This window comes from Hyperolius riggenbachi, chromosome 12 (genome assembly GCF_040937935.1).
Source record: "Hyperolius riggenbachi isolate aHypRig1 chromosome 12, aHypRig1.pri, whole genome shotgun sequence".
In the NCBI taxonomy this organism is placed as follows: domain Eukaryota; kingdom Metazoa; phylum Chordata; class Amphibia; order Anura; family Hyperoliidae; genus Hyperolius; species Hyperolius riggenbachi.
The window spans coordinates 22,636,394-22,652,268 of NC_090657.1; the positions used below are offsets into that span (position 1 = coordinate 22,636,394).

A 15,875-nucleotide genomic window follows, 5' to 3' on the forward strand; every position below is an offset into this window, starting at 1 on the left:
TCTGTCTGTTCCTTTATTCCCCTCCAAATTTCCTCCCCTGTGTTCTGCTTATCCCCAAGGCAGATCAGCTTCAGCAACGCTTGCTGACGCATGCCAACAGCTGTGCTGCACTGCTTCCACGATCCTACTGCTGCTGGTGCTGGGTTAGCGTTTCCGGATGAGGTACAGCTTTGAGATGCGTTGGAGGAGAAGGAGTCAGAGAGGTAGGTGCTGCTGTTGTTATCCAGTGGGAGGGACGGCGGTGCAGCTGTTTGCGGCGTGGGCAACACCCGCGCCGTAGCAGGTGAGGAATCGCTGCCAGGCTCCACAAGGTTCACCCAGTGCGCGGTAAGGGAGATGTATCGACCCTGGCCGAACGCACTCGTCCAGGTGTCAGTGGTGAGGTGAACCTTGCAGGCAACGGCATTCTTCAAGCTTCGGGTTATTTAGCTGACCACGTGCTCATGCAACTCAGGCACTGCAGAGCGCGCAAAGTGGTAGCGGCTGGGAACCACGTAACGTGGGATGGCCACTGACATCATGCCCTTGAAGCTGTTTGTCTCCACCACTCGATATGGCAGCATTTCGCAGGCCAGAACCTTGGCTATGCTGGCTGGCTGTTACTGCCACGGCCCGGGGGTCATTTGCTGGCAATTTCCTCTTGCGCTCAAACATCTCAGAGACAGACAACTCAACCGTAGGGCTGCACACCGAAGGGCTGTTGGTTGTTGTGTTTGATGAACACTGGGAGACCTCAAGAGCACTAGTCCGGAAAGTGACAGTGTCAGCATCGTCTGATGTTTGTGAATGTTGTGAACCACGCAATGGCTGGACTACTGCTGCTGCTGAGGCGGGTCTGGTGGTGAGTCTGGTGAACCCAAGGGAGGCAGTGTTGCTGGTGGTACCCTGTCCTGCCGCGTTTGCCCACAGAGTGGGATGTTTGGATAGAATGTGGCGGCTCATGCTGGTGGTGGAGAGGTTGTTAATACTTTTCCCCCTGCTCAGGCGGGTCTTGCACACCTTGCAAATCGCCATGGTAACATCCTCAGTGCAGTCTTCAAAGAAAGCCCAGACTTTGGAGCACCTGCCTTGCTGGCGATTTCTGTTTGCGCCTCTTTTGCCTCTCACTTGAACCATGCTTGCGGTGCCTGAAATTGCGCGCCGCCTACCTTGTGGCACAAGGCGAACTCGTGCAGCAGTGGGTTCCTCAACAGACTCATCTGTGCTGCTGCTACGACGGCGATGTTCTCGTTCACAAACAAAATCTGGGTCTATGTCCACATTGTCCATACCCTCTTCCATCTCCTCAAACTCGTCATATGTCATTGTGGGGTGCCGCCGCCGTGGAGTAGAGCTCCCCAGAACAACCTCTGCGCAGCTCACTCCAACGTCGTCTGGTTATCTGGCAGTTGTGTGCGTGGTGTCGCTGCCGGTTGTGTCAGCTTTGTGCCCACTGGCTCCTTGTAACTGGCTGAGGACTCGGACCTCGTGCGTGATGTGCTGGTGCTGCTTAACCCACTGCTGGACGCTTGAGAGGTCATCCAAGTAATTATCTGGTCCTGTTCTTTTGGATCTGTGAGGGTTGTTGTCCTGGACAACATGGGCGGTATTGAGTGGGTTTTCTTGGGTGCTCCCCTGTGGCCTGTACGTGAACCGTCAGGGGAAACACCTCTTCCCTTGCCCCTCCCTCTTTCACCGGATTTCTTCCTCATTTCACTTATCCTTAAAGTACACGCTGACTGGCAGCAGTACAGTGGCAGTACAGAAATGCTATACAGTGGTGGGTGAGCGGTGTACCACTATTGTCAGCAGCGACACAGAGCACAATGCTATACAGTGGCGGGTGAGCGGTGTACTACTGTTCCCAGCAGACACAGAGTGGAAGTAAACACAATGCTATATAGTGTGGCTGAGCCGTGTACACAGAGTGGCATTAAACACAATGCTATATAGTCTGCTATATAGTCACCCCGAACAGGGTGATGTTCTGCAGAACCCGAACAGTGGCAAACACTGTTCGCCCAACACTACTGGGAGGGAACGCAGATTTTAGTACCTAAACACACGATACAACATGTTTTCCGGGGTCAGACTCTGAGGCACATACAGATGGTCCCGATCATCATCCTCATCATACAACTCTTCTCCTGAGTCTGACCCACCCACCACCTCTGCCACCCCAACATCCCCAGACACAGACCCCTCATCGTCCTCAACATTAACTTGGGATGCTGGCCTGAGCCAGACCTCCTCCTCCACATCAGGCCCCATCATCTCCTCAATGGCAGCCCTCATTAATCGCTCTGGCGCCGGACCGATGGACACAACGTTCTCCTCCGGGGAGGGCTGCTGCTGACCACTGGCTGCTGGGGTGGATGTTATAGCTTGCGTGGGGCGTTGGCTGTTGCTGTTGTTGGGAGTGCTGCTCACAGCGGAGGTCTCTGGGGAACTCATGTTGAGCTCATATAGTGGTTGACGGTGAGTGGAGTATTACTGATCCCAGCAATATACACACTGACTGGCAGAGTACGCAATGCTATATAGTGTGACTGAGCGGTGTACACAGAGTGGCAGTAAACACAATGCCATATAGTCTGGCTGAGCGAGCGGTGTACTACTGTTCCCAGCAGAATCAGAGTGGCAGTAAACAATGGTATATAGTCTGGCTGAGCAGTGTACACAGAGTGTCAGTAAACAATGGTATACAGTCTGGCTGAGCGGTGTACACAGATTGTCAGTAAACAATGGTATATAGTCTGGCTGAGCGGTGTACACAGAGTGTCAGTAAACAATGGTATATAGTCTGGCTGAGCGGTGTACACAGAGTGTCAGTAAACAATGGTATATAGTCTGGCTGAGCGGTGTACACAGAGTGTCAGTAAACAATGGTATATAGTCTGGCTGAGCGGTGTACACAGAGTGTCAGTAAACAATGGTATATAGTCTGGCTGAGCGGTGTACACAGAGTGTCAGTAAACAACGGTATATAGTCTGGCTGAGCGGTGTACACAGAGTGGCAGTAAACACAATGCTATATATAGCGTGGCTGAGCGAGGTGCACAGTGGCAGTACACACAATGCTATATTAGTCAGGCTAAGCCGTGTACACAGAGTGTCAGAAAACACAATGCTATATATAGCGTGGCTGAGCGAGGTGCACAGTGGCAGTACACACAATGCTATATACAGCGTGGCTGAGCGAGGTGCACAGTGGCAGTACACACAATGCTATATATAGCGTGGCTGAGCGAGGTGCACAGTGGCAGTACACACAATGCTATATTAGTCAGGCTAAGCCGTGTACACAGAGTGTCAGAAAACACAATGCTATATATATAGCGTGGCTGAGCGAGGTGCACAGTGGCAGTACACACAATGCTATATATATAGCGTGGCTGAGCGAGGTGCACAGTGGCAGTACACACAATGCTATATATAGCGTGGCTGAGCGAGGTGCACAGTGGCAGTACACACAATGCTATATATAGCGTGGCTGAGCGAGGTGCACAGTGGCAGTACACACAATGCTATATTAGTCAGGCTAAGCCGTGTACACAGAGTGTCAGAAAACACAATGCTATATATATAGCGTGGCTGAGCGAGGTGCACAGTGGCAGTACACACAATGCTATATATAGCGTGGCTGAGCGAGGTGCACAGTGGCAGTACACACAATGCTATATATAGCGTGGCTGAGCGAGGTGCACAGTGGCAGTACACACAATGCTATATATAGCGTGGCTGAGCGAGGTGCACAGTGGCAGTACACACAATGCTATATATAGCGTGGCTGAGCGAGGTGCACAGTGGCAGTACACACAATGCTATATATAGCGTGGCTGAGCGAGGTGCACAGTGGCAGTACACACAATGCTATATTAGTCAGGCTAAGCCGTGTACACAGAGTGTCAGAAAACACAATGCTATATATATAGCGTGGCTGAGCGAGGTACACAGTGGCAGTAAACAATGCTATATATAGTGTGGCTGAGCGAGCGGTGTACTACTGTTCCCAGCAGCGACACACAATGACTGGGGGGGACCCTGGCTAGCGTGGCTGGAGAGCGAACTACCCTGCCTGCCTACCCAAAGCTAAACCCACAGACAAATGGCGGAGATATGACGTGGTTCGGGTATTTATTTACCCGAACCACGTGACCGTTCGGCCAATCAGAGCGCATTCGGGCCCGAACCACGTGACCCGTTCGGCCAATCACAGCGCTAGCCGAACGTTCGGGGAACGTTCGGCCATGCGCTCTTAGTTCGGCCATGTGGCCGAACGGTTTGGCCGAGCACCGTCAGGTGTTCGGCCGAACTCGAACATCACCCGAACAGGGTGATGTTCTGCAGAACCCGAACAGTGGCGAACACTGTTCGCCCAACACTAGTCCCTACAACACTAGAGGGAGTGCTATACAATCACTTCTTGCTACAATTCATGAGGAGAACACAAGGAGGAGCTCTACTGACAACAGGAGAAAGTACTGCACCTTAGCAAGAGATAGCCATAATGTCTACATACAGTACAAGATCTGTATGCCCCACCAGCTGACCACCATGATAGCTATTAACATGCATGCTGTATGGCTCACCATGTGACCAGCTCTCATGATCCAGAAGAAGCTGAAGTTTTCATAGGATTTGTAGAAAGCTGCCGTCTCTTCGCCGTTCAGGTGCACCGACTGCCAGCGCAAATTACTGAACTGATCCAGACACTTCCACTTCAGCTGCTTCACCCACTTCTCCTGTCCTGAAAACACAATGGAGAGATCACTATTGCCAGCCTCAGGGTCCACTCCACTACTGCAGGGAAACCTCACTATTATGAGAGGGGAAGAGACACACTACTGCAGGGAATGCCACCAACCATTGTGGGAGGGGGTAGAGACAACACACTACTGCAGGGAAATCTCACTATTGTTACAGGGGAGGAGAGACACACTACTGCAGGGAAATATCACCATTATGGAAGGAGAGGAGACACACACACTACTGCAGGGAAATCTCACCATTATGGAAGGGGAGGAGACACACTACTGCAGGGAAATATCACCATTATGGAAGGGGAGGAGACACACACTACTGCAGGGAAATGTCACCGTTATGGAAGGAGAGGAGACACACACTACTGCAGGGAAATGTCACCGTTATGGAAGGGGAGGAGACACACACTACTGCAGGGAAATCTCACCAATCGAAGGGGAGGAGACACACTATTATTATTCAGTATTTATATAGCGCTGACATCTTCCGCAGCGCTGGACAGAGTATATATAGTCTTGTCACTAACTGTCCCTCAGAGGAGCTCACAATCTAATTCCTACCATAGTCATATGTCTATGTATGTATTGTGTAGTGCATGTATATTTTAGTCTAGGGTCAATTTTAGGGGGAAGCCGATTAACTTATCTGTATGTTTTTGGGATGTGGGAGGAAATCAGAGTACCTGGAGGAAACCCACACAGACACTGGGAGAACATACAAACTCCTTGCAGATGTTGGCCTGGCTGGGATCCGAACCGGGGACCCAGCGCTGCAAGGCGAGATCGCTAACCACTACGCCACCGTGCTGCACTATTGCAGGGAAAGCTCACTATTGTGGGAGGGGAGGAGAGACAATTACTGCAGGGAAATCACTATTGTGGAAGGGACAGATACACAAACTATACAAAAAAATATCAGTTGTACGAGGAGCAGACAAACAAAAAAAAAACCAAAACAAAAAAAACCTACTGAAGGGAAAACTCACCATTGTGGAAGGGAAGGAGGCAAAATATCCTGCAGTAAAACTTTTATCCATTATGGGCAGAAGGAGAGAAAACTACTGCAGGGAGAGCTCACCACTGTGGTAGCCTTTAAATGTTGGAACATCAAATGGATGATTCTTACATGGCTAGACTCATGCTTTATCTACTCACCTACAGTGTCCACAATGAGGTCCAGCTGTCCATTATAGACAGTGACTTGAATACCGGCACTCAAGAGTTCGTCCACCACATCGACCACCGGCTTCATGAAGTCCCCAGCCATGTTTACGAAGACCTCCCCAGCCTGGCCTGGAACAACAGCAGATGTGTGGGAATGTGTTGGGCGTGAAAACTGCCATCCCCTCTCCCAACACTGGACACTCACCTCCCCATGTGACTGAATCTGGAATAATCTTCAGCTTAGCCCTGATTGGTCCATTCATCAGCGCGGAAAGGTCGCCTCCATGCAGGGGTACAAGGTGTTGCGAGAACAGACTCACTGCGGAGGAAGACACATGAAAGTGAAGGAAACTGGTGATGAAGGGGGAAGGGGTGTGGCAATCTGCAGTGAAGCATTCTGGGTAATACACTCACACAAAGCAGGATTACCGAACTTTGCATTCAACTTTAGATTCTTTCTGGCCATTTGAGAATCTTTGGTCAGTATATTGTAGAAGTTGACATCATCCGTGTTCTGCAATAAAAGCACACACAAAAAAGAAAAAAAAAAAAAAGCAGGACTAATATAATCTAGTAGAATAGTAGGACCAGGATGGGGCTGATCTGAAAACAAGACCCTATCCAGTCCCACACAGAGCCTCATCATGTGTTTTACAGAACTCAGAGGGTGGATTGCAAGGGTTGGATCTTACTAGTTACCATAGGAAACCTATGTGGGTACACCATTGCTGAGCTAAACATCAAAGTAATATGCACATGCTGGTTAGGCCAGAACCAATAACTCACATTGCTGGATCCAGAACTTTGTATGGCGTAATGAACTAGGCATTTGGGTAAAAATCCAAGCAGCAACACTAATTTCTACATTATGTCTTAAACCTTTGCTCACGTGACCTGGCATAATCCAGCTGATGACCTTAAAGCAAACATGGGAAGTTTGCAAAGCCCAAATATGGATACTAAACTCGGGAACTGAAGCCTCTGGATCCTGGAGAGGATTCCCCCTCCACCAGCTCAATTCAGAGCCGAGAACTCAGAAGTGCAGGGCACTGTGACTGAACCGCAGCACAGACCCGTTCGGGCCCTGGAGAAAAAAGCTGAGTCCGATCAGGTCAGCGCTACTGTGCAGGCCCAGAAAGCTTGCACATGTGCAGTAGCACGGACCCCGATAGGGCTTAGCTTTTTTTTCTGCCAGGGTCCAAGCGGGTTTGTGCAACTGCACATGCAGGAGCTGTTGAAACAGATTTTTTTTTTTAGGAGTCCGAGCACTGGACCTGGTCAGTGGAGGACGGGGGAAGCCTCTCCAAATAACCATAGGCAGGGGCATAACTAGAAATCACTGCCCACTGCCCCCTCCCCCCTTGCTAAAGTATGGATGTCCCAAACCCCCACCTTTCCCCCCCTCCCCCTCAAAAAAAAAAATGAAATTGGAGATGTCCCCAGTATAGGTAGCCTAGTATCAGGGGCGTGACTAGAAATCACTGGACCCTTCCCTGTGTAAGTTGGGATGGCACCCCCTCCCCCCCCCAAAAAAAAAAAACCACATCCAACTTTAAATGGCTTTCTTAGAAAACCACCAGCATGACATATAAAAGCACATACCCAATCCATCAAGCAGATAGGCTGTGGGGTAGAGAGAGTGTGGCGGCCCGCATAATGACCGTTTTGCTTATTAGCGGCGGGAAGCGCATGGCTGGGGAGTGCATGGCGGGGAGCACAGCGTGCACCCTGGGGTAGCGTCACAGCGCTAGCGCCTGTTATTTGGATGGGCGGGCTAAATAGCTAGTTAGTGATGTAATCAAAGTCAGTTTAACAAGGAGTTTCTCCACGCACTGAAAAGAGCTTTGCCCCGAGGTGTCGCACAGGATGAGGATGACATGCAAGCCTGTAACTTTTACAAATTTGCGCTCCCTGCCTACACTACAAGTTAGGGAAACGTGTGTGGAAAGACAGCTGTGACACAGCTGGGGAAATAGATCTGTCACTAGTAACAATCTAGGTTATTCAGAAGGAGCAGCAGTGCCCTCTAGTGGGGTGTACCAGTAACAACTGTGGGCTAACTCTTACCTTTTCAATGACATCTTCTGCCGCAGACCACAGCTCTGTTGCTTGCTCATACTGCCCTTTACTGACAGCATCCTGGACTGCGTCTGCCGCTTCCTGCACCGCCTTCAGTCCTTGGTCATCCAGGAGAGACTAGAATATAACACACTAGCATTATCCCCAACTATGTTACTATTTACACTGTGCAGGGCTGCAGAATAGGGATGCTCGATAAGATGTAAAAAATTCTGTGTTGATCCAGGATTATGCAAATTCTGCATGCAGCTTGAAAGTGGATTAATCAAATCCCGCCGCAGGGGGCCAGGGGAGTTGGGCGGTTGGGGGAATGGACCAGTCCATTTTCAAGCTGCATACAGTACATAATCCTGCAAAAACTCAAAATGATTTCTAGATCATTGACCATCCCTACTGCAAAATATAACAGTGCTCTATAAGTAGAAGGATCCGCTATAGCAGCACACAGTACAACATAACACAGCCAGCATCATCTAAAGCTTACATGATCCTATCAGTGTAGTTACCCAATGAACAGTATCACCCTAAGCATAGACTTGGAGTTTTAAGGCCTGTTCCCACTATGTACAGATTCGCAGCGGTTCCGCTTGCCATCCAGATCACACTGCGGTGCAAATGTGGACGGCATGCTGCAGATTTATGCAGCCAGCAGCTGAATCAGTATAGCTGAGAATGCCACTGCTCAGTGATTCAGGCTGCGGCTATGAAGCAGAATGGGAGCCGCAGTCGAATCAGAAACAACCGCGCTTCCCACTGGAAATACGCCCTTACTGCATATATGTAAGAGGATGCTTCTTCTGCACACTCTGGTGAGTACTAACCAAGCTTAGTAGTCACAGTATGGCCACTGCTCCGTGCCAAGCAAATATTTCCATTTCACAGAAGTAAAAAAGTTGCAAGGTTTCAGAGCTGCATAGAGACCCCTTCATCAGGACACACTATGCTAAACACTGTGAGAGAATCGCAATGTGGTTAGAATCAGACAAATAAATGAGAACTATTTACACGGACAGATGAAGTGTACCCGAGGGGTCATGATGAGATAGACATGTGTATGTACAGAGCCAAGCATGCAAATAACCAGGCTGTGTGTTCTTTTTCTGCCCGAAAGAGTTACACCTTATGAAAGTGACAGTTTCTCTTGAGTCAAGACCTAATCAGACGATAGCGTATCCCTCACTAATTACAGCCATAAAAAACCTCTTGACTGACAAGAGAATAACTGGGTGCAGCGATAGCAAAAAAACAAAACAAAACAAAAAAAAGTAAATTTATGTATTTAAGCTTCTAGGACACTTTAAGACTGTCAGTCTTACAACATTAAACTTACTTTTTTTTTAGCTTTTGAAAAGGCCACTGCAGCTTTAAGGCCTCGCTGCAGGGTCGCACAACTCACCACACAAGTGACCCCCCCCCCCCCTTTTCTCCCCACCAACAGAGCTCTCTGTTGGTGGGGTCTGATCGCTCCCCCAATGTTTATTTTTTTCATTATAAATATTTTATAAATACATTTGCCCATTTACCCGGCCCTCCCTCCCCCCACCAGCCAATCACCGTGTTCAGCTGTCATAGGCTTCAGCCTATGACAGCCAATCACTGCAGTGCCTCAGATCGCAGCACTGTACTAAGTAAATAGACTTCGGTTTTGCCGTCTAACAGTCTACTAGCGGCTGGGAGGCTGATGCCGGCGCTCCGTCATTCAAGCGAGATGCGCTCCTGCAAATCCCCGCCCCAGGACTTAATGCCAATTGGCGTTAGGCGGTCCTGGGGCTGCCGCCGTGGTTACGCCCATCGGCGTGATGCGGTCGTAGGGGGGTTAACTTTATAAATGGTGATAAAAGGCCCAATCCTATCCACATTGTATACATAAACTAAAGCAAGGGGGGCATTCTTATATAGGTACTCATCCGATAGCAAGGAAGGAATACTTTTCTCCATAGATTTGTCAGTACCTTAGGGTGCTTTTGATCGCCATGAGATATACGGAGAGCGCACTTCTCTTGCACAGACTGGCCCCGACTGGCAGAAGTTACAGGACCCAGTATATACAGGACCCATTATACTGGCAACAGAGAAGGTCGAGGACGGCGGTGTGGGAGCGATATGTGCGCATGGGGCTGGAGGAAGCCCCAGGTATGTATAACACTTATGTTATTTAGTCTCTGGTACACTTTAAAGGAAACCTGAAGTAAGCGAAATATGGAGGCTGCCATCTTTATTTACTTTCAAGCAATACCAGTCGCCTGGCTCTCCTGCTGATCCTCTGCCTCTTAATATTTAGCTATAGACCCTGAACAATCAAACAGATCAGGTGTTTCCGACATTGACAGATGTGACAAAATTAGCTGCATGCTTGTTTCTGGCGGTATTCACACACTACTGCAGCCAAATAGATCAACAGGGCTGCCAGGCAACTGGTACTGCTTAAATGGAAATAAATATGGAAGCCTCCATATTCTTCTCAGATCAGGGGTCCTTTAAAGGAGTTATCAGCCAAAATCTAAAAAATGAGCTTTATTCACCTGGGGTTTTCTCCAGCCTCTTGCAGCCGACAGTCCCACGCCGACCACTCCGCCGTCCTGGTCTTCAAGCACGGTGCGGAGGCTGACCCCCAAGGTCGTCCTCACTGCGCCTGCGCGAACCGCCGCTGTCAATCGAGCCCGCGTTGTACGCGGCTTACTGCGCAGAACTACTTCAGGTCGGCCGCTGCACCACGCACGGAGACCGTGACAGCGGCGCGGAGCGGTCGGCAAGAGACAATCAGCTGCAAGAGGCTGGAGAAAGCCCCAGGTGTGTAAAGCTCATTTTTTAGATTTTGGCTTATAACTTCTTTAACCACTTGCCGACCGCCCACTCATGACGCGCGTCGGCAAAGTGGCAGCTGCAGGACCAGTGACGCAGATCTGCGTCGCCGGCTGCAGGCTAATTAATCAGGAAACCGGCTGCTTCCTGTCAATTCACAGCGGGGGGCTCCGTGAATAGCCTGCGGGCCGCCGATCGCAGCTCGCAGGCTAAATGTAAACACAAGCGGAAATAATCCACTTTGTTTACATTTGTACAACGCTGCTAACAGTAGCAGCGTTGTACTAGATCAGCGATCCCCGGCCAATCAGTGGCCAGGCATCGCTGTCACATGACAGGCAGGAGCCTGTTAGACGCTGCACAGGACAGATCTGTTCCTGTGCAGCCTCGGATCTCCGGGGAAGGGAGGGAGGAGAGGGGGAATCCTGCGGTGGAGGGGGCTTTGAGGTGCCCCCCCCCCACGCCAGCCACACGCAGGCAGGAGCGATCAGACCCCCCCAGCACATCATCCTCCTAGTGGGGAAAAAAGGGGGGCGATCTGGTCGCTCTGCCTGGTATTTGATCTGTGCTGGGGGCTATAGAGCCCACCCAGCACAGATCTTCGAAATCAGCGCTGGTCCTTAAGGGGGGGGGGGGGTGGTAAAGGCTGAGTCCTGAAGTGGTTAAGCTCTCATACTACATGGAAGTGGTAAAATGAGCTGACTACAGCTAGCGCAGAGATGGACAATGAGATGCTAACAATTCCAGCTTGTATGCAGATTTCATACAACTTGGAAATGGGCCAATCAAATGAACTTCCAGTGACTTTTGATTGGCAATATCTAATCTGCATAGTCTCTGCATGAAAATGTAATTCAAGCTGGAATAAGTAACATCTGCTGGACCATGTCAAACATCTAGCTTGGAGTTTTGAGTGCTACTCCTCCTCCTCCGTATTGTCTAAAATAAGAAGAATCTAGCCAGAGGGGGGAGACGGCTAGTGATAGATGTCACAGTGTGCAGAACTGGAAGCTCAGGAGCGCAGATATCTTACAACTGGATATCAGCATCAGAGTGGAATGACCCAACAAAGGAGACTGACAAAAACAACATGCAGGCGCGCGCGCGCACACACACCAGACACACACACACAGACAGACAGACAGACACACAGACAGACACACACACACACACCCCGACAGACAGACACACACACAGACACACACCAAGAGGTACTTACCGTACTGTACAGGTAGGGTCCCCAGGTTAATACTGAGTCTGCAAACAGAAGTACAAATGACAATACTGTTAACAGCGCCCCCTACAGTAAATGGAGAACATAAAACATTACAATGTCCTCTATGATTATTTAGTCATTTATATAGCGCCGGCATCTTCCTCAGCGCTGTACAAAGTATATTGTCTTGTCACTAATTGTCCCTCAGAGGGGGTCACAGTCTAATCCCTACCATAGTCCTCTGTCTATGTATGGATCATGTAGTGGATGTATCGTAGTCTAGTACCAATTTAGGGGTAGGCAATTAACTTATCGGCATGTTTTTGGGATGTGGGAGGAAACCAGAGTGCCCGGAGAAAACCCACACAGACATGGGGAGAACATACAAACTCCTTGCAGATAGTGCCCCGACTGCGATTGGATCGGGCGGCCCAGCGTTGCAAGGCCATTCACACTTACCGGTAATGTGAATTCTGCATTAAATTTCCTGCACTGACAAATATGCATTCTGTGCTTTTTCAGGAATTTCTTAAATTTTAAGGCACATTTTTGCAAATATTTCCTTCTATATAAATGAAGTTAACGTATATAAAAATTTATTTCACAATCAGACTTTTTTGTCGGCCAAAATTGCAATTAAAATGATTTAAATGCAATTTTAAACCACTGAATGATCCCAAAATGCAAACTATATGAAAAAACACATAACAAAATGAGATTCCATTGAAATACATTAGCTGGGCGATGAACGATATTTCAATAACCCACAAAGAGCACACGTAATTCTAATACGTGTGAATGGTCCCTACTGACCAGAAACTCACCAATAGGAGAGATCCAGGAGTCTCCAAGAACCACACCCCCTCCCTGACTCCCTCCACACACATACAGGATCCATAACCCCGACTGTACAGCTGCACCTAATGGATGTGACATCACTAGTCAGGGTGACCAGAAACTCACCAATAGGAGAGATCCAGGAGTCTCCAAGAGCCACGCCTGCAAAGTTACACTTTATGTCACCTGCTACAATGGCCTGCCAGAAGAGAAAAGGCAAGCGATTAGTCAGAAATCAGAGAATCCACACACAGATGAGACGGGGAAGAGCAGGGCCGAGACAAGGTTCTCCTGCACTGGAGGCAGAGATTCCAAAGTGTGCCCGCCCCCCTCCCAAATTGTGCCCACACTTGTATAGATAGGATATATGCCTCCAGTATTAGGAAGCCCCCCAACCCAGTTTAGTATAGCTAGATGTGCCCCCTATATTAAACAGCCTCCACTCCAGTACAATCAGATGTGCCTCCAGTATTAAGACCCCTTGCCCAGTTTAGATTGCCAGATGTGCTCCCAGTATTGCAGAAAGTGAACAGAGGCGCCAATAGGATAAAATATGCTAAAATTATTAAAAAGTGCAAGGGAGGCAGTGGTGCACTTACCTCCCCGAAGCAGACATAAAACTGTTTATTTTCAAACAGATTAAATTTATTCATATGCTTCATATACTCCAGAATACAAAGCAACGCGTTTTGCAGGTATATTCTCGCTTCCTCAGGCAATAATGAAAAGGAGTATCACAAACAGTAAGATGCTGTAGTCACGCCAAGCTCCTCTGTACCATAGCTAGCCCCCTCCGCAGTATAGATAATCAGATATGCTGCCACTATTAGCTATCGCCCCTCCCTAGTAAAGTCAGATTTGACCACAGTATTAGGCACCCCCACCCCATACAGCCACATGCAACCCCTGTATTACGCAGCCTCCCCAGTTTAAGCAGCAGTGCTCCCTTGTATTAGGTAGCTCCCCTCATTAGTATAGCTAGATGTGCCCCCTGCACTAAGCAGTCTCTGCCCCTCCCCCCCCCCCCCCATATGCAGACTGACTTGCACAGAGCGAACTGGAATAATCACACCAGGGCTGGGCAAACCTTAAGCGGTCCGGCCCGCATTCCTTTAAGTCCACCCCCCACCCACTCCCTGCAGAGTTGCGAGCGGGCGGCGGGGGATTTAAGACTCCCCTTGATTGCAGTCACGTCTCCATGGCAACAGGGCGTCACATGATGGGACATCTGGACGTGGCAGCGTGTAATACACTGGCACATCCCATCAAGTGATGCCATGGAGAATCAATTCAGGATTCGGCGATCAAGGCAAGTTTCAAATCCCATGCCGCCCGTTTGCAACTCTGCAGGGAGGGAGGGGAAGAAGAAATGAATCTGGCCACCTGGCGGGCCAGAGATCTAGTGCATGCGGGCTGGCTCTATAGTTTGCCCAGCACTGCTCTATACCCTGCCACAGCATTTCCAATTCCTCCAGCGAAGTAGTTATGAGGGGCACCACTAGAGAGCATCACAGTGCAATTGTGTGGATGGATCCTGGCGGTGCCATGACAGGTAAGTATTCCAGTGCGCTCCGCATATCATTGGGCGAGAGGGGCATAGGCGCGCCCTCAGGTTTGTGCTCAGAGGCTAATGCCTCCTGAGCCTTGGCCTGATCCTGTGGAAGAGAGGGCCGGGCCGTGTGTGTGTGTGTGTGTGTGTGTGTGTGTTAGATAAGGGAGAGGATTTATTTGTTGGGGATGATGTACTCGTTCCAATGTGAAGCAAACACGACTGCCCTCTGGATAAATTTCCAAACACAGGTGCCCAGATTGACCAAATGCTTAATACATGAAATAAGGATTTCAACTGGCTGGGCAGCTGCGCTCCACTACTGCTCCAGTGTTCTTCCTGCCTGTCTGTAAGTCAGCCCTTGTGGAAAATCCACATTTGTTCCATCAGCCTAGTTTTGTGCAATGACCAGAGGTAACTAGTCATGTGACGCAGGTGGTGTGACACCATACATTTCCCTGAAGTAAGCAGATCACCTCACATAAGCACTCCTTTCCCTCACCCTTGCATCAGAATCACACCTTGTGTAATGCCAAAGAGATCCCAGCAGCCATCTTTCCCCCGTAGGACTCAGAGAAGATGTAAAATGGGATTTTCTGTTGCAGAAGGGAAAAAAAAAAAAAAAAGGATAATATTAGCAGACATGGTGCAACAGTTACTGTAATCTCACACATATGCTCACAGTATAAATTAACCAACCCACAGGTTACAGTATGAAAGAAGCAGACCTCATCCATAAAACAGACATATATGACTATTAACGTTGCCTCACAAGAGTCACCTACTTGGAATTCTGGTTTGGAGCTGAAGAACTTTTTCAGAAGTACCATCATGTCACTGCAGACCATGTCCAGATTCTTGGCGAAGGCTTTACTGTCAGTGGTGTAGCTGTACCCAGTGCCCACAGGATTGTCCACAAACAGCAGACTGGCTGCCTTCAGCTGCAGGAATGGATGGGAAGGTAAGGGTGAGGAAAACAGTGCAAGAATCCCAATCATTGAGGTCTTCAGTACAGTGCAAGAACTATCAGAACTCCATGTACAGAGAACAGGGAGGGTGGGCACTGAAGGCCTGTACGTGCCACAGTAGGAAGATGACGTTGGAGGGTGGAATGTAGAGAGACAGCAGAGAAAGCCCCTCTGCACCCAGGTTAAATGTACAAAGGGATGCTGATGTTTAGGGCAGTGCGATCTGTGGAGTAACATACCCAGGTGTGGCTTCTTGGCTTCAGACTGACATCTAATGGTCCAATTTCACCAAAGTTCCCAAAGCCACAACCAGACCCTCCGGGACCTCCCTGAAAGGCAAAACACATAATAGCATAAATGGCCACATAGAAGAGAACAAAGATGATAGGGGGTAGTTTGGAGAGCAGAAAAGTGTGTGTGAGAAAAGGAAGTGACAGTAAAGAAAAAAGGAGGGGGGGCAGGAGAAAGAAGAGCAGAGAGAGACCATCCAGAGAATACAGGAAGTAGTGCTAGACAAG

General features: G+C 49.1%; 1 protein-coding gene across 1 annotated transcript in view; it reads right to left on the reverse strand.

The window, feature by feature from the left end:
* The window catches only part of SCPEP1 (serine carboxypeptidase 1), a 32,268-nt gene that overhangs the window by 6,618 nt on the left and 9,775 nt on the right, over positions 1-15,875 (reverse strand). The window contains exons 3-12 of the mRNA XM_068263624.1: positions 15,597-15,686; positions 15,175-15,330; positions 14,911-14,985; positions 12,967-13,039; positions 12,007-12,044; positions 7,974-8,102; positions 6,321-6,420; positions 6,112-6,225; positions 5,898-6,035; positions 4,572-4,729 (exon numbers count right to left, since the gene is read on the reverse strand). Of these exons, the coding sequence (XP_068119725.1) occupies positions 4,572-4,729; positions 5,898-6,035; positions 6,112-6,225; positions 6,321-6,420; positions 7,974-8,102; positions 12,007-12,044; positions 12,967-13,039; positions 14,911-14,985; positions 15,175-15,330; positions 15,597-15,686 (1,071 nt within the window). The remainder of the gene's footprint in view (positions 1-4,571; positions 4,730-5,897; positions 6,036-6,111; positions 6,226-6,320; positions 6,421-7,973; positions 8,103-12,006; positions 12,045-12,966; positions 13,040-14,910; positions 14,986-15,174; positions 15,331-15,596; positions 15,687-15,875) is intronic.